General features: G+C 42.7%; 1 protein-coding gene across 5 annotated transcripts in view; it reads right to left on the reverse strand.

The window, feature by feature from the left end:
- rubcn (rubicon autophagy regulator) overlaps positions 1–19,419 on the reverse strand; it is a 61,996-nt gene that overhangs the window by 35,707 nt on the left and 6,870 nt on the right. For 4 of the 5 annotated variants that reach the window (XR_005946253.1, XM_041214123.1, XM_041214113.1 and 1 more), the window contains exons 4-7: positions 16,457–16,604; positions 13,395–13,501; positions 5,947–6,103; positions 4,505–5,035 (exon numbers count right to left, since the gene is read on the reverse strand). Coding sequence is in view for 4 of the 5 variants with exons in the window: in XM_041214123.1 (XP_041070057.1) it covers positions 4,505–5,035; positions 5,947–6,103; positions 13,395–13,501; positions 16,457–16,604 (943 nt within the window). In the remaining variant the exon portion in view is untranslated. The remainder of the gene's footprint in view (positions 1–4,504; positions 5,036–5,946; positions 6,104–13,394; positions 13,502–16,456; positions 16,605–19,419) is intronic. The other variant, XM_041214132.1, reaches the window with a different exon arrangement.

A 19,419-nucleotide genomic window follows, 5' to 3' on the forward strand; every position in this document is an offset into this window, starting at 1 on the left:
TTGGTTTCAAGAAACCAGTGCATACAAAAAACAAGGAACCTCACTGGAGAAGAGGAGAGAAACAATATCAATACTTGCAAAAGCAAACAAATAGAATCCAGCATGCATGACAGATTAAACAGAAAAAAATGAAATGCACAATAGTATGAAATGTGAGTTAAGCATAGAAGTGGTGTCAGTGGTCATATCAAGTAGGCATCAACCAATATCAGTGGAAGGATTTAAAAAACTTATGTTCTGCAACTTATATAATAGATGTTAGACAAATTCAGCCTAAATTGTGCATTTTAACATTGAAATCTTTTTCAAGGGCTTCCATTCAGTGTTTTCAGTAGATACAAGTGGATTCTATTAGATCAGAGGATGGGAACATGCAGCCTCAGCACCTTGAAATGAGTAACTTCAAGACAGTGTCTTTTTAAACAATCATTTAACAGCCAACAATGAAACCTTATCAGATTTACTTTAGCAGTAATTCTGCAGTTACTAAAGTAATAAAACAAATTATTTTAATTTCAGGAGGCACCTGTCAGCCAAAGCAGTGCATCAAGAAATTCCTGTTTGACAGCAGCATCTAGATTCTAATCACACCCATTTGATAGCCTCGGAGATAAAACCAAAAGAAATATTATGACTCGTTTATGCTGGAAACGGGTCTACAATGTGGTAGGTCCTGTATTAATCAGAACTGCAATCTATTTACATTGCGCATGAATTTCTTACTTGTTGATAATGGTCTAAGTGCATTGTGTAGCATCACAGCCATATTTCTGGTCTTCTAAAGTTTGTATAGGCTAGCAATAATAAAACTGTAGAGTTCAGTCACCAACTATTCAAAAGTAGCTGCTCCAGTTGCTTATGTTCACTTTAGGTAGTTCTGCCTTGTCTGGAGTGGCCTCAGAAAACCACTTCAAAAACAGATCTTTTTCTAAGCACCGCTTGTGGCACTGCTGTCACCACCATGCCACAAGCATATTACTTTCAACTGTTGAAACCAGGGGCTCCATTATCAACCAATAATGCCTAAATCACATTATTCTTCCTTTAATGAGAGTTTAAAACATACAGTAAGTGTATTTTTATTTTTAAAGCTTACCTCAAAGCTGCATTTCAAATTATGAAAAAGTCATTGGTGTTCCAACAAGTTGCACCACCCATCGATGGAACAAAGTTTGTACCTACAATTCTTCACTTAAATTTTCCACCTTGAAAGTGGCACAAAGGGGAAAAAGCCAACTGGGGCATTTTTCTCTCCAAGGATCAAACCAAAAAACCCCACAAAGCACTATAGGTTCTAAAACAAAAACAGAATTACCTGGAAAAACTCAGGAGGTCTGGCAGCATCGGCGGAGAAGAAAAGAGTTGACGTTGAGTCCTCATAACCCTTCGACAGAACTTCCTTAACCGAGTTTTTCCACCCACGGTCGTTGACAGGACCCTCAACCGTGTCCGGCCCATCTCCCGTGCATCCGCCCTCACGCCTTCTCCTCCCTCCCAGAAACATGATAGGGTCCCCCTTGTCCTCACTTATCACCCCACCAGCCTCCGCATTCAAAGGATCATCCTCCGCCATTTCCGCCAACTCCAGCATGATGCCACCACCAAACACATCTTCCCTTCACCCCCCCTATCGGCATTCCGTAGGGATCGCTCCCTCCGGGACACCCTGGTCCACTCCTCCATCACCCCCTACTCCTCAACCCCCTCCTATGGCACCACCCCATGCCCATGCAAAAGATGCAACACCTGCCCCTTCACTTCCTCTCTCCTCACCGTCCAAGGGCCCAAACACTCCTTTCAAGTGAAGCAGCATTTCACTTGCATTTCCCCCAACTTAGTCTACTGCATTCGTTGCTCCCAATGCGGTCTCCTCTACACTGGAGAGATCAAACGTAAACTGGGCGACCGCTTTGCAGAACATCTGCGGTCTGTCCGCAAGAATGACCCAAACCTCCCTGTCGCTTGCCATTTTAACACTCCACCCTGCTCTCTTGCCCACATGTCTGTCCTTGGCTTGCTGCATTGTTCCATTGAAGCCCAACGCAAACTAGAGGAACAACACCTCACCTTCTGACTAGGCACTTTACAGCCTTCCGGACTGAATATTGAATTCAACAACTTTAGGTCTTGAGCTCCCTCCTCCATCCCCACCCCCTTTCTGTTTCCCCCTTCCTTTTGTTTTTTCCAATAAATTATATAGATTTTTCTTTTCCCACCTATTTCCATTATTTTTAAATATTTTTAAGTCTTTTATGCTCCCCCCACCCCCACTAGAGCTATACCTTGAGTGCCCTACCATCCATTCTTAATTAGCACATTCGTTTAGATAATATCACCAACTTTAATACCTATGTGTTTTTTTGTTCTGTTGTCTGTGACATCTTTTGATGATCTGCTTCTATCACTGCTTGTTTGTCCCTACAACCACACCAACCCCCACCACTTCTCTCCCCCCACCCAAACCACCCCCCCGCCACAACATACACACACACACACACCTTAAACCAACTTATATTTCACCCCTTTCTTGGATTCACTCAAGTTCTGTCGAAGGGTCATGAAGACTCGAAACGTCAAGTCTTTTCTTCTCCGCCGATGCTGCCAGACCTACTGAGTTTTTCCAGGTAATTCTGTTTTTGTTTTGGATTTCCAGCATCCGCAGTTTTTTTGGTTTTTATCACTATAGATTCTAAATTGATCATAACATTGATAGCTAACCCTGCAAAGGCTTCTTGTCTCTACTTTTTTCATATACTGAAAGATCTTTGGAAAATTTCCCTTTTACTGGGAAAATGGAATAAATTTTTGGAGAAAATCTTTCACTTTATGCAAAATCCTTTTTAAATTATGATTGCCTACAAATGCTCTCGTTGCAATTTTTTCCCCCACAAAAGGAAAGAATTACTGTTTTACTATTTTATACATCTGCCATTAGGACAGGCATGTGTGAGCATGTGCACGTACACAATTTCCTAACAGTGTCAGCACAAGTAAAACAAACACATAATATTGAACCCACACATACTTCAGTTGTGGATTGTGCAGGCCTGAATATGGACATAATGTAGACAAAATGCATATTTAATTATATTATAAAATGTAACTTTTCTTCTAATATAAAGTCCAATTACCTGGATGAAGAGATTTATTCTCACTTCTATCGGAAAGCTATATTAACAACTTTTCCACACACCCTTTTTTTTTTACAAAAATGTAAAAATTGACTTTTGAGGTAATGATAATTATCACAGAAAAAAGGTAAAGGTGATGGGGGAATTTTATTGGCTGAAGCAACCTCAAAAAAATAGACCACCAACCAGTTCCATTTCTGCACTTCACATATGATTAAACTGAGTGCTGGTACTGTTAATTACAATGAAGACTGCATGCTGTTTCATCATCTTGAAAATGAAATTTATGACAGCCATTTGCAAACCTTCCACTGGGTCCTCTACTATAACAGTGATTTTCCGGAGGTCTCCTTGAGAAAGCCGAAGAATAAAAATTGGGAAATGAAAGGTTACAAGACAGAAAGATTAGAGATTAGTGCCAATAGATGATCTCCCCCTCTGCTCCCTGCCCTCCCCCATCTTTCTTGGGCCAATGCTGCAATATTGTGTAACTCATCCATTAACCTATACCACCCAGTTAGCATCAAATTTTGGCTGACTTGCCACGAAGTATCACCTTCAGTATGCAAGAAGGCACCTTTCTTTGGTTTTCTATCCCTCCTCCAAATGACCAAGCCAAGACTATGAAACCTGCTTCTACAGCAAGGCCAAGGACAAACGTCAATTTAGATTAGAATTCAAAAATTGGTCATGATACACAAATATTGCAACAATCTGGCTGGCTGGTTTTCATTACAAATTGTATAACAACAGATGTTCAATGTTTTGCAAAGGCAGCAAAATAATTGCAAATAAACATAGATAAACATTTTTGTTCAGTTACTTAATATGCAAGATAGTTCACTGGGGGGGAGATTTTTCAGCATTTGTTCTTGTTTTTTAAAACCTCCTTGGTCATATGCTACAAGTTGAAAAAACAAGAAAACTTTCTCAGGCCTGCACCAACACTGCTCTGAAACTAACACTGAAAGAAAAGTCTGAGCCAACAGTTCTACATATTTTCTTTGCTGACATCTGTCAAAATCAATTAACTTTGTGGAACGGTGCACAAGCCTACAGGTGTCACTGGACAGACATTAGGAGTAGGAATTTGGATTGATTTTGCTCCTTTCTAGCCCAGGCACTGCAAGGCTTAATGTACGGCTGAACTTGATCTTCTTTCAACCAGAGGATGAAATGCAGGCCAGGGAATTAAATGATCTACAGGTCTCAGTACCAACGCCATCCATTGTGGGAGCTGCCAATTAGTACATTTTCCATCTCCTCTCCTTTTGGTTAGCACAAGATGAAATTAAAAAGAAAAAATTCTACTCAACGTATCTTGCAGCAAGCAAATGTTGATATATAAATCCTTGAATTAAAATTCACTATACCTGATGTCTTTGTTGTTGCTATACCAGTATCAGAATGAGATCGGATATGGCTTTTCTTGAAACTGCCCTGTCGTTCCAGATTCTGGGTTTCAGAGAAGCTGGAGCATCTTGGGAGATTCAGTCGAGATTCACTATAGCTAACAGTCATTTTAGGAACTTGATCTGACAACGGAACTAGTTTCTGTGAACCTCCAGAACAAGAGGAGGAACTATTGCTGAACTGACTTGAGCTGCGATCCTTCCGTCCCAGATTTCCGATAGCCAAATACTCTGGTCCATCATCCATTTCACTTGATCCCTCATCTTGTACTTCACCCGAAGAGTCCTCACCATGGCTAACTGGAGTACTAATTGTTGTCTCACTGACTGGAGAAAATGGTTCCACAGAGGGCATAACACTGAACTGGTGGTTGCCAGAGACCTGGTCTGGTACCAGTTGGTCTGTAGAATCTAGAAAAAATGTCAAATTAGCCCTCTTTTTGGCCTCTTGCTGGGTCTGATTTACATTAATAAAATCCTGTGGAGTAGCACCTAGATCAATGAGGGAAGAGGGGGGAAAAAAGGGGAAAGGATTATCAGTTGTACTTTCTACAAATACAATGGCTTTACATTACTGACTAAACTATAGACAGTTTATGCTTCTGAAGATTATAAATTATTTGTCTAAATCATATACTGATCTTCCTTGAGTAAAACAAAGATCTGCAATGAGCTAGACTGTGCTTCCCAATAAAGACTAGCAAATAAAGAGCCAGGACATGGAGGTTTAACGTGTTTGTTCATAGTGCTTTACGTGGTTTTTGTCCAAATTTTTGGATTTCATAGCTCATTATTACAGTCTGTCACTTCATATTACAATATGAATTTTACTCTCATGGCATTGTATTCACTTTACTCTGATTGCTCTGATGACAGGGGAGGAGGAAAGGAGTGCGAGAAACCTACCATCTAAATCAAATGTATGTGATCAAGGGCTAAGTTCAGTAAGGTTTGGTTAATTATTTGTGTAGATTAGGATTGTTTAGCCATTCTTACAAATGTAACCAGAGTTTTACACTCTCTAATTGTTAACAGCTCCAGGAAATTATGAAAGATTTGACAAACTATTCTTTGATGATTTGTTTCAACTCATGAACTGTAAAGATGAAAAATAAATTCTCCATTATTACTGTATTACATTAGATTGCTTAACTACACTGAAAACTTTGGCACAAATCACAGACTGACACACACTGCAATAAATAACCCAACCATCCAACAAAGGATAACTAGTTGGAAGCTCAGTGCTGAAACAAATTATCTGGTCAACAATGTTCAAAAGATCAAGATGGTGAAAATATTTTATCTAAACTGCGAGAAAATATCTTCCATTTAACATAACATGCAGGGGGAAAAAAGACTAAAAACAAATGGATACATTTTAAAAATTATTCTTCACTTACCCAAGTTCAAAGTGGCAGGATGACCTGAGAGGCTGGTATATGAGGTTGTATGTCTTTGCTGGCCTCCCTCTGCATGGGACATGCACTTGGTTCCAGGTAGAGCAGTCAGACTTTGACTCTTCACCATTGGTAAGGAGGAATTACACTTCCTTGCAAACTAAATATTGTAAAATACATTTAAAATAAACACACTGATTATGGCTTATCTTCACTTTTCTGAAACTGAAAAGGTCTAAAGCGATTAAATCAGTTTATTGTTATGCATGACAAATTCATAATTGATTCCCTTTGAATACTGTTGTAATACAACAAATGTTATACCTACAGCACTATCAACTGCAGGTTTTAGCCATGTTGAGGTTGGTTCTGTTTGACAAGGCTCGATTCCTCGAAAAAAAACTTATGTTGACAATTAAATACGGCCATAGATTTAAAAAGAACACAAAGCCCATTACTGTTTTACTACAGAAGATGTTGCAAAACTTTTTCAACAATATTTTGAGAATTGAATTCTGCATTCTGTCCATTTTTTTTTTAAAACAGCACAGGAAATCATTTGCCCATTGGCCTGTGCTGTCACTTTGAAAGTCCAGTTATGCTCATTCCTGTAAGATCCCCATCCTCAAGTTCCTTCTCAACTCCATTGTAAAATTATTTATGGACTCAGATCCCACCACCTTTTCAGTTAGCGTTCCTGATCCCAACACCACACTGGAAAAATAAAAGCAAGCTACTGCAGATGCTGGAAATATGGAAAAACCGAAAATTCTGGAAAAACTCAGCAGGTCTAGCAGCATCTGTGGAGAGAGAAACAGAGTTAATGTTTCGTGTCCGTATGACCCCTTCTTGGAAAACATTTTTCCTCATCTCCCCTCTAGGTTTTTTTGCCAATTACTTTAAATCTGTGACTTCTGGTTAATGACACTCACCAGGGGGAGTATCTTTTCTCTATCTACTCTATCAAAGCCTCTCAACAAAGGCAGTGGGATCTTGAAAGCATCTAGTAGGTCAGCTCTTAAACTTTTCTGTTCCAGGGAGAACAGTCTCACCTATTTTAACCTTGTAAATGAAGCCCCACATCCCAGATAAACCTCCTCTACGCCCTCTCTAAGCTTTTAGATTTTTCCTGAAGAGAGTGCCCAGAATTGTCCTCAATACTCCTGATAAAGGCTAACCAGTGATTTTTCTTTATAAAGCACAGAAGTTCAGCGCTGAAGGTTTAGAAAACACAATATTATATAAGCAAGATATACTTAACTAAACTTTTTAAATGCCTTGAATATAAGCATTTATTCCTGTACATGGCACTATGGGGCCAATATGCAACTTCAGGTGCTGTGGGTGCCTATTACAAAAGAACACACTTGGCCTGATAATGTGAGGTCAACTTGTTTGAATATAATTACCTGGAAAAACTCAGCAGGTCTGGCAGCATCGGCTGAGAAGAAAAGAGTTGACGTTTCGAGTCCTCATGACCCTTCGACAGAACTTGAGTTCGAGTCCAAGAAAGAGTTGAAATATAAGCTGGTTTAAGGTGTGTGTGTGGGGGGCGGAGAGATAGAGAGAGAGAGAGAGGTGGAGGGGGGGGTGGGGTGTGGTTGTAGGGACAAACAAGCAGTGATAGAAGCAGATCATCAAAAGATGTCAACGACAATAGTACAATAGAACACATAGGTGTTAAAGTTAAAGTTGGTGATATTATCTAAACGAATGTCTTCCTGGTATTCCTGGCACGTTACTCATGACACAGTGGAAGTATTTAATTGTGGAAGGCATCATGTCTAATCACAAACAAGAGGTACATTAAATCTTGGCAGACCCAAGCCAGTAATAGTCACTGTGTAGATGTTGCTACTCAATGCCACATACTCACTTTGGCGTGGTGAATAATTTGTTAAAAAATAGATTTTGATTATTATTGAATCTTACATTCAAACAAGTGAGATCCTCAAATTTCAACCAATCGCAGTCAGCTACCTCCACAGGTGGGGATAGGAGGTGTCTGGGTGCACATGCTGGCCGAACTTAGAGGCAACTGCTGACCAACCGTAGAGGTAGGTGTGTGTGTGTGTGTGTGTGTGTGTGTGTGTGTGTGTGTGTGTGTGTGTGTGTGTGTGTGTGTGTGTGTGTGTGTGTGTGTGGCCCTGGTGCAGCATTCCCCACACAGCTGGGGGGCAGGGTGAGCAAGAGAAGTGGCCATGCATTAGGAACACCTGTATAAACTGACCATGCCTCCACAAATGAGATAGATCAGGCGCAGCCACAGTGATATGATTGGGATCAGGCTCCTAGCCTGCCCACCCATACAAGCAACACAGAGGCACCAAAGGACCAACTGTTCCATACCTTGCCCACTACCCCATCTCAGACTTCAAGACTGCCACCGCTTTATTGGACCATGGAGCAGTTGGACTGCACACATTGTACAATCGCCACGCCAAGCTGGCCATGTAGCAGTCACTGCTGGAGGCGCTCACAGCCCCTCGCAATTTCAGCACCCTGGTTTGGACCAGTGTCCCCCATGTTGCAGGTTGACAGGGCAGCCATGCAGCGCACTCATCTCTGGCCATCCAAGGGGTGACCAGCACTTACCGGGAAGCATTAAGGGGCAGTCACACAGGGCCAGGAAAGGTGCTAAGTACAGCCATGATAACCACATCTCTCTTTCTCTTTTTCATGCTGCAAGAGAACCACATCAGGATCATAGATCCTGGTGAACCTAGCTGTATGCCTGATGGCCTACAGAGACCGTAGAAGACAGAGGGGAGAACGACTGAGGCACCTGGCTGCGCAAAGGCAGGAGCACCAACCTCATGAAGGGGCAGCAGGGACTCCTGCACACGCTGCCCAGGAGTGACAGCGAGCCATGGCTGGTCGGCGCCCAGTGACATCCAAGGTCTATAGACACAGCCTGCCATTCCTGCAGATGACTGAGAACCAGTGTTGCCAGCGACCATGCATGTCCAGGGACCTGGTGGTTCACGTCTGCCACTTACTGCAGGACTTGGCGCCAAGGGGAAATGGAGAGCATCCGCTGTCAGTGGCTGTGACAGTGACTGCGGTGCTCAATTTCTATGCCAGTAGCTCTTCTCAGGGCTGCACAGGTGACCTCTGTGGGATTTCACAATCCACCAGGCACAAATGCATCCTTGAGGTCATGGATGCTATCTTCTCCAGGCACACAACTTCATGCATTTCGCCCGGGAACAGGACAGCCAAGATGCAAAGTCCATTGGATTCGCCCTGATCTCAGGATTCCCTCAAGTGCAGGGTGTGATTGACTGCACTCATGTGGAGCTCAGGTCTCTACCGCTACACTCAGTGGACTTCATCAACCACAAGGGCTTCCACTCACTGAATGTGCAACTGGTACGCAACCACCAGAAATGCATCCTGCAGGTATGCGCACAGTTTCCAAGGAGTGTGCACAATGCCTACATCCTGAGTCACTCGCATATCCCTGCAGTCTTCCAGGGTCCACAGAGGCTGCAGGATTGGCTCCTTGGGGACAAAGACTACTTGCAGAGGCCGTGGCTGATTACATCCATGCGGCGGCCTCAGACTACAGCAGAGCGACGCTATCATGAGGCTCATGCAGCAGCTCGCAACTTGGTGGAGCAGACCATCAGGATGCTGAAGACACGGTTCCGGTGCCTGGACCGGTCTGCAGGAGTCCTGCAATATGGTCCACAGAAGGTGTCACCCATCATTGTCACCTGCTGTGCCAGGGTGAGAAGCTGGCTGAGGAGGAGATGGAGGAGCTGCATGTCTCCTCCAATGAGGACGCCACCGACGGGGATGAGGGCGAGGGGGTCCTCAGTGGTGATGACGACTGGGATGAGGTTCTTGCACTGGCTAGACGAGGCAGGCACACTCGAGGCCCTCATAGCTGCCAGATTTGTGGAGGATGATGGCGACATGCAGCGAGGTGTCCCCGTAAAGCCTCACATCACAGCTGTGAATGTTTGATTCTACTCTGGCTTATCACAGCGCCAATACCCTCTGAGAGAATGTTCCTGTTATGGCGATGCAGTGGAGGCCCTAATAGTCGCTCGATCGTAGGAGGATGATGACAACATACAGTGAGGACACTCCATAGATCTTCAGATAGCCCCTGAGAATGTCTGACTCCTGTCTGGCTGAGGGCAGATCGCTTACGCTCTGACCAGGGCTATCTCAGAGATGCAGCCATGAAACTTTAGACACATCTGATGCTCTGTCCGCCTTCAGACCCTCAGCCCTTCAAGAGCTGGTGCACAGCGTCACTGGTCGCAGATACTGGTGTGATGGGGGCCAGCCTCATCTTAAAAGGTGCTGAGAGTACACACAGTATGAGAGAACTGTGGCGCCTGCCCACCACATTCTAGCAGCAATGACCAGCATTGCCGAGATGCAGGCATCAGTAATCATTAGAGACTGGACCATCACTGTGGTCTGAAGGCCACTCAGAGCACAGGGAAGAGGCCCTGGACCGAGACACCTGCCATTTATCTTGTGCAGAAAGGTTTCACATCTGAGTGACAAGAACACTGCTCATCAGGACAAGGAGCCATAGGCAGGGAGACATTCTTGGGAGTTTATTGACAATAGTGAACATTATGTACAAGTGATTAACACCCAATGCCTGGCTGTGCGACTAATTCTCCTTAACTGTCCTAACCCTGCCACTCGTCTTGGTGCTCTACGGACATCTACAGCAGAGGCAGAGGCAGCCTGCTGACTGTGATGCCCTGCCTGTGCTGACTTTGGCAGGCCATCCTCTGGAGGGCTGAGACTTGGAGGACACAGCCTGCTTTCGGGGTCCTGTTGTGTGGCGGTGGCACTCTCCTCAACCTGTGAAGCTGGTTCTGCAGAGGTCACAGGAAGAAGGGAGTCAGATGGACCGGTCACTCCTAGAGTCACCTGGGTGGATGGCCCTGGAGTGAACCTACTGATCCTCCTCCCTATGGGTACCCGAGGGCCCCTGGCTGACCCCTTGAGCAGAAGGGGTAGCTGGTGAGAGATCGAGCTGCCCAGCACCCCTCTCGCATACACACTGTTGGAGGCCAACTATTGTATCAGTGACGGAGTTTAGCCTATGCAGCAGTGTAGGAGTGATGTCCTAGAGCAAGGTCTCCATGGCAGCCACCATTCTGCCAGTGTTGACCTCGGTGCGTTGCAATGCCGGCGCTATCACCTTAGTCTGAAAGCAGGTGGACTCGTCCATCATGCCTTGCAACCCGAGGAGTGCAATGTGCATATCTTCCTATTGTTCCCTAGCTTGCCTTTACAGCTCCAACTACTATGCCATGACCAAGTCCAGAGGCTAATCATCTGTCTCAGACTCAGCAATATTCTGGCCTCCAGAAGTCCTCCTACTACCAAGTACATGGGAAGTCCCTGTCTCCATCTGCTGTGGATCCGAAAGTGCAATTTGCTCATCAGATTGTGATCCCAAGGCTACTCTACAGCCAGGTCCCAACAAGGTGCATGTCTCTGCTCTGGTGGAGGATGTGGGTGAACGCTGTGATGGGGCTTCAAGGAGGGTGCCTTCAGATTCCTCTTCAGAGGTTTCTTTGGAGCTTGCTTGGAGGTTCTGGATTGTGGACTCCGTCGGCTGCTTCTCAGTTGTGCCTGCGAAAGCAAGGGGAGATAATTAGTGCATGTCAGTGGCCTGTGAAAGAGGACACATCACTCAATACATGGTTGTCAAACGGATGTTGCACTGCTGGATCCTCACTTAGTTGAGCAACACCAACCTCACCGTCAGCACAGGACCGGTCCTGGTCATCGCCGGCCAGCTGGATGGCTCTGTTTTCAAATTCTGAGAGAACTTCGAATTCTGGCATCCCTCCACCTGTCTGTGACCTTTCCCTCCTGTTGTGAGCCAGTTTATCCTGCATGGATAGAGATAGGGAGAGTGTATTTCAGGACTCCTGCTGGACCAGATGATAAGTATGCTTGGCCTATGTGGGTGGTGAGTGGTCCCATGGACAGGATGAGGACAATGACGATATGGGTGAATGGCGATGTCCCTTGCACTGGCAGTGAGGGCCCTGTGGGTGTGAAATGGGTTTGAGAGCGTGTAAGTTGGGAGGGATAGAAAGAGTGACTTACCCTGGCGGAACTGAGGAGATCATTCGTCCTTTTGCTGTACTGGGTGGCTGTCCTCCTCTGCAGGACGTTCACGCTGACCACCACGCCACCACCTCCCGAGCCGGGGTTGGGTGACATTGCTACCCATCCTACGGCCAGAGCAGAGTTAGAGAACATCCCGGCAGGCCACCATGACATCCAGCAGTCTCTCGAGGGATCCGTCATTGAGGTGGGGGGGGGCTGCAGTCTTTTTACCTTTGCTGGTGACGTCTCCCGGGCTGGAGGTGAGCGCTTTGCTGGTGGCGTGATGCAACAGCAGGGTGATGGCGAGTGAGCACATGAGAGCCCGCCCGCCAAGGAAACGACGTGTTTCGCAGGAGTGAATATATAATGAGGTGGGCTCGGGAAGATTTGGCGTGACAACCCGCCATTTTCATCAGCGGGTAGGACTCCACTTTACCTACCAACTATCACACTTGGTGCAATTCTGGGAAAATTCAGCCCAATGTCTCTAGGCATGGTTGCACACATCCTAGCAAATTGGCTCAAAGTGGAAGCCTATCAGGTCACAAGCCCACCTTCAATTAGGGTTGACTGAAAAATCCTATGAAGGAGGTAGAAAATAAATTTGATAGAGAAAGAAAAATCTTATCACTGGCTATGTACTTCCAGTCCTGCCTCTCCCTCCCAATCACAGCACTTGAAATCTCTCTCAAGTGCTGGCTCCATGTCCCTCTGAATTGCCAACCTGAAAATGTCTTTTGCTTATTAACACAAATATGTGGCCATTTAGTCAAACCAGTTTGATAAAGCAAGGAATGCTGCATCAGCCTACAATAAGTTACGTCCCCTGGCTAATTCTGGTTATAAAAATGGGGAGCAGAAAAGCTAAAAAAATTCAGACAGTGGTTTGTGAAGGACTAGGAGCACACCACAAATAACAAACATAGGCACATTAGGCAGCATTCTGGTAGTTCAAATAACATCTTTTCTCTCACGTAATTGACTGCATCTAGAAATATACAGAATTAAAACAATTAATAGCAAGTTGCCTCGCTGGGCAGGCTCAAATGAAAAGTAGCAACTTGGACAAGATACTTGGGAGCTAAAACTTATTCCAACATGATTCAAAGCCTTCAGGAAAGGAGTTGGGGTGGGGCAGGCACAATAAAACAAATCCAAAATTGGAGAGAGAAAAATTAATACAAAATGTATTGGAGCTTGGGACCATCTCTGGAGGCCTGAATAAATCTGACATCATTCTGATCTCAAACGTGGCTTCCTTTACAAATATAATTCCAGTGTTTAAAACAGTTCTGCATTACAATCTGTGCACATAGTTAAGTATTTTCTAAGGGAAAGATCAGTCTTACCACAGATGTGTCAATCTGAGCTAACATTTTAGGATTATTTTGTTCCACAGCTTCCAGACATTGGAACATAGCAGTCACATGAGGATCACTCAACAGAAAAGCAGTATCTGCAAGAGATAAACCGACTGCAATTATTTTCATAATCAAAGTTATGGTAAGCTAGATCCAATAGCAGGAATATTCTATACCAAAGGATCTGTTCCAATAACTCATTCTTCTTCTATGACATTTGGTTCTGAGCCCTGCTGTACATGATTTAACCTTTCAAAGGACACAGCCAACACTTCATTTTTTTTCAATTTGTGAATATACTTCATTAAGAACTTCTGCCAGCTATGTCACTCATTAATTATATGGGTGCTCTGATGAATTCTTATTTCGAAATCTATCAATAAAAATTTACTATGGCAGTAGTTTCGTTCATTTACAGTTCAGCTGTGGTTTCTGGAATTTCAAAGTTCATTTTAAAAAGCAGCTCTGAGGAAGTTATCTCAAAGTGATGCAAAGTCATTTCCTTCTCTCTTGAAGCAGTGTCATACGAACATATGAATTAGGAGTAGGCTACTTGGCGCTTTGAGCCTGCTCTGCAATTCAATAAGATCATGGTGGATCTGATAACAACCTCCGATCCACATTCCTGCCTACCCTGACAACCTTTCTCCCCCTTGTTAATCAAGAATCTATTCAGCTCAGCCTTAAAAATATTCAAGGACTCTGCTTCCAACTTCTTTTGTGGAAGAGAGTTCCAAAGACTCACGTCCCTAAGAAAAGAATTCTCATCTGTCTTAAATAAACAACCCCTTATCTTTAAGCAATGACCCCTAGTTCTAGATTCTCCCACAAGAGGAAACATCCCCTCCACATCCACCCTATCAAGATCTCTCAGGATCTTATATGTTTCAATCAAGTCGCCTCTTACTCTTCTAAACTCCAGTGGAGACAAGCCTAACTTGTCCACCTTTCCCCATAAGTCAACCTGCCCATTCCTGGTATCAGTCTAGTAAACCATCTGTGAATTGCTTCTAACCCAGTTACATTTCTCCTAAAATAAGGAGGCCAGTACTGTACACAATACTCCAGATATGGTCTCACCCCAGTACAAGTGAAGCAGAACCTCCGTACTTGTGTTCAATTCCACTCACAATAAGATAACATTCTATTAGCTTTCCTAATTACTTGCTTTACCTGCACACTACTCTTTTGTGATTCATGCATGGGGACACCCAGATCCCTTTGAATCTCAGAGCACTGCGATCTCTCACTATTTACATAATAAGCTTCTTTTTCACCTTCCTGCCAAAATGGACCATTTCACATTTGCCCACATTATTGTCCATTTGCCAGATCTTTGTCCACTCACTTAAGGAGACTACAGAGTGCCATCGGTTATGTCCTCTTAACAATTTACTTTCCTATCTTTGCGTTGTCAACAAATTTAGCAACCATTCCTTCGGTTCCCTTCATCCAAGTCATTTATATAAATTGTAAGAAGTTGAGGCCCCAGCACTGACGCCTGTGGCACACCACTCATCACACCCTGCCAACCTGATATAGACCCATTTATGCCAACTCTCTGCTTCCTGTTAGCTAGCCGATCTTCTATCCATGTCAATATGTTACCCCCTATACCATGAGCTTTTATTTTTTGCAATAACCTTGGATGTGGCACTCTATCAAATGCCTTCTGGAAACCCAAGTACAGTACATCCACCAGTTTCCCTTTACCCACAGCACATCTGACTCCTTCAAAGAACTCCAATAAATTGGTTAAACAGGATTTCACTTTCACAAAATCATGTTGATTCTGCCTGATTACCTTGAATTTTTCTAAGTGCCCTGCTATAACATCTTTAATAATAGCTTCTAACATTTTCCCTATGACAGATGTTAGGCAAACTGGTCTGTAGTTTCTGCTTTGTCTCTCTCCCTTTTTGAATAAAGGATTTATATTTGCTACTTTCCAATCATAGAACCTTCCCTGAATCTAGGGAATTTTGGAAAATTAAAACCAATGCATCAACTATCTCATTAGCCAATTCTTTCAAGGCGTGAAGTCCATCCAGACCTGAGAATTTGTCAGCCTACAGCCCCAACAATTTGCTCAATGCCACTTCCCTGGTGATTATAATTTTCCCTGAGTTCCTCCCTCCCATTTCCCAATTTACAGCTATTTCTAGGATGTTACTTGTGTCCTGTATAATGAAGGCTGAAGCAAAATGCCTGTTTAATTCATCCACCATCTCCCTACTATCCATTATCAATCCCACAGACTCACTTTCTATAGGACCAATGCTCACTTTGTTAACTCTTTTATTTAAGTATCTATAGAAACTTTTACTAACCATCTTTCTATTACTAGCTAGCTTTCTCTTGTACTCTAATTTTTCCCTCCTCAGTCTGCGATTTGATGTGAGTAGTTATCCTTTTTTGTACACAAATCACTTTATTGCTGACGTATACATTGCTTTCCACTTCTATTCTCTTCTCTCAAATTACTTGTCAAATCACGCATCTCAAATACAGAAGTGAGCTTTGCCACGATTAAATGTTTTGAGTAATTTTCTCTTTTAGTGCATGCAATCCCATTACTGTAGTATTTATCCAATGGCCTTAATCATCAGGGTGTGCCTTTCAGAGTAAACCCTACAGACTTTCATATATTAGGGCTGATTCCAATTGAATGATTCTGGTACTTTTATGGAGGACTAGTAAGGAATTAAACAGCCCTCCATGCTTGATCTTCCATCCAATTAAATTAAAATTGAAAAACAGCCCTCGGAGCCAGTTCTCAACTAAGACTTCCTGCAATTGCTACCCTTCATTGGAGTGCCCAATTGCACAATAAGGCTAAAGGCAATGGGATGTGTAATATTTGTTTCCTCACTGTAGCTAATTATACCTATGTGCCCAATTTAAGGGTTAAAAATGGAGACCCTCAAGCTTCTAGAATGAAAACTCTGTTCAGCTATGCATGTTCAGGATCATATGCATTAGTATGGAGCAGATGTGTTAAGTTCCAACCCTACACAATGTAGTCTAAAGCACATTAAGTTATTTTGTACCTTTGTAGAATTTCCTAGTATATTCACAGTTGCTGAGCAATGGCCTTAGCTGTGATGACAGGCAGTGGAACTGAAGGCTGTGATGGAGCCAGCACTGTGCTTTCTGTGAATTACTTTTTGGAACAGGATGTGCATCACTGTCCGTAAACTGAGGGGAGAAACAAAAAAAAAATTACAAAATCGTGTTTCAGTTCAATTCCCCTCAAACTGAACATCTTATATACTTTGGTTGGGAAAACAGAAGAAACAATTCAGCATTGATATATGGATTTCCTTACCTTTCTCCTATAATTTACAGAGCTTGAAAGCTCAAGTCAGCAATATGGAACTAATACTTCTGGATTTACATTGTTTTCTCTCCAATTCTTTTCTACCTTGTGATGTCACAAAAGAAAGCACATACCAATCTCTTCCTCTAACTTTCTTTTCCAAAAATACTGTTTTCCTTCTCTACTCTGGTTTATCACTTATCCTGTAACCTTTGGCTTTACCCTTTCTTCAATCTATTTTACTATTTCCACATTTTAATACCTTGCCATTCTACAGATTTTGGCTCTACTTCCTCTAATACTGGAAAAGGATTTGAATTAGTCATCACTTAACTGGTAAATGTATTTTGAACAGTCAATTGTTACAGCCCAGCATTTCAATTTCAACAAAAGGGAAAATAACCCCAAAAAGATTTTTTTTTTTTTTAAACCCCCTTCAGTAGTCACCAAGCCAAGGAAACGCAAGAACTAATAAAACCAAGATTAAGAAACAAGAATTGGAGATGGATATTAAATGCATCTATTATATATAGTTTTAAAACATCTTCCTACAGATTTTCCCTTGATCATTTTTGCCTCACATTGCTTTGTTATTTGTCTCAATTTAAAAAGATAATATATTTTGGAGGCACTCATCCCATGAACAAGCAATGTTACATATAAGAACTCCCACACGCTGTGCCACCATATCTGTATTTAACAGGAGTGCCAACGTAGTGATCCAGTGATGACTCCTCCAAAGCAGATGAGAAAATAGGCTTTTCATTAAACACCTGGAAAAGTAAGGTTCTCTCCCAACCAGCTCCCACAGCACAGCACCTCTCCCATCGATTAAAATCAATGGTAAGATCTTGGGAGCCGCCTCTTGCCAAAGGCAGACATAGCCAAAAAAAATTCATCATTGCCTCCAATGTTCCAGTTCAGCCTTTGGCTGACTGAGGAAAAATGTGTTTTAGGACCAGGATCTCCAACCCAAGACAAAGGCCATGGCTTACTGGGCAGCAATGATCTCATGCAACTCAAAGCACTGGAGAAGTACCACCAGCGGTACCTTCGCAAGATCTCCCAAACCTGGTGGCAAGAAAAGCAGTCCTACAGCAATGTCCTCTCCTAAGCCAATTTGCTTAGCTCTGAGGCACAAATCATTCAAAACTGTGCGAGACATATAGTTTGTATGCCTGACACCAGGCTCCTGAAGCAACTGTTCTCCGCTTGGATCTCGATTGTGGCAGAAGACTCCCAAGAGGCAGTGGAAAAGCTTTAAGGATGTCCTGAAAGCATTCTTGAAGAGTCCAAACATCCTTGTTGATTCAGGGGACTACCTGGCTTGTGATTGACCCAAATGGAGAAAATTCATCCGGGAATGTACCAAGCACTGCAAGGGACTTCATTGGGAATGTGTAGAAGCAAAGTCAAGGTATCGGAGGGAGCACACAAATCTGCAAGCAACCCAACCCTTCAAGCACCACCTGCCCTGCATGTGGCCAAGTCTACAATCGTGCACTGAACTTATCAGCCATCTCAGAACTCATCGAACCGGGGTGGAAGCAAGTCACCCTCGATCCCAAGGGACTGCACAAGATGACCAGCACTCATGTTAAAAGCAAATCCAGTGAATTTTCATTATTTTTAATGGGTTAACTAATGAGCTTAAATTTGGCCTGTAAACAATTATTTTTAATGGATTAACTACCGTGTTAAAATAGCATTGTTTGTTAATCAGTGTTATAAACTAGCACAATCTAAATTAAACAGATGCTCAGAACTAAGTTGAAGTGTGTAGTTTCACTTCTCAGACAAGTCAAAACTAAAGAAAAGTTAAGAAATAATGCTTGAATGAGAAATGGGGCTTTTATGCATCTGTTTCCACCAGGACTACTGATCATTCTATTTTAGTCCCAGAAATAATTTATCGTGTTCAATTTAACTTTCAGTTACAATCTTTATATGAAAAGGACTGAACATATTTATTTATAAAACTTCAGTTTTGAGATTACATTTATCACCATTTTTAATTAAAACATTAATAGTGCATTCAGTAACATGGTATGAACTTAAGTTCAAAACCAGCTTGTGAATAACTTGGGCACACTGGCTCCCAAATTTAATTTGCAAATGGGAATAGATTTATAAAGTTGCAAATCTGGATATTCTGATATTTTCAGCAATGCCTCTGGAAACTTAGGCTGTCATGCCAACTTTCAGTAACGGAGCACTTCCCATGGCACGATTTTCCAACCATTCAGAAAAATACCAATTATAATGTCCCACTAAAATTTTGCTGATTGCAAAATATCACTGACAGCAACTTTGTTATGTGCGGAAGAAATGAGTGGCCTGTCACACAATGAGTTTCAGCCGAAAGTTGAGCCATTATAATCGATGTTACAAAGAAAAACCACTTTTAAGCAAAAATGATTATATTTTGGGAAATAATTCAGAATGGTAAAATGAAGATGAAGTGCACATTATTATAATTTTTATAACTATAAATTGTTTTGTTTATAATTTTGCTGCACATCACACCTCAAGTTAGTTCTGAGCATTTGTGGGAGCCACATCAGGAAATGGAGGCACGAAAATAATGGCTGCCAATTTTTTTTTTAAACCCAGAGAAAAAACTATTTCAAATTCAGCTGAATTTGAAGAACCATTAAAAGGTTTCAAAAGTTGAAGGATTAGAATGATTGTTTG

Source organism: Carcharodon carcharias, chromosome 2 (genome assembly GCF_017639515.1).
Source record: "Carcharodon carcharias isolate sCarCar2 chromosome 2, sCarCar2.pri, whole genome shotgun sequence".
Taxonomy (NCBI): Eukaryota; Metazoa; Chordata; class Chondrichthyes; order Lamniformes; family Lamnidae; genus Carcharodon; species Carcharodon carcharias.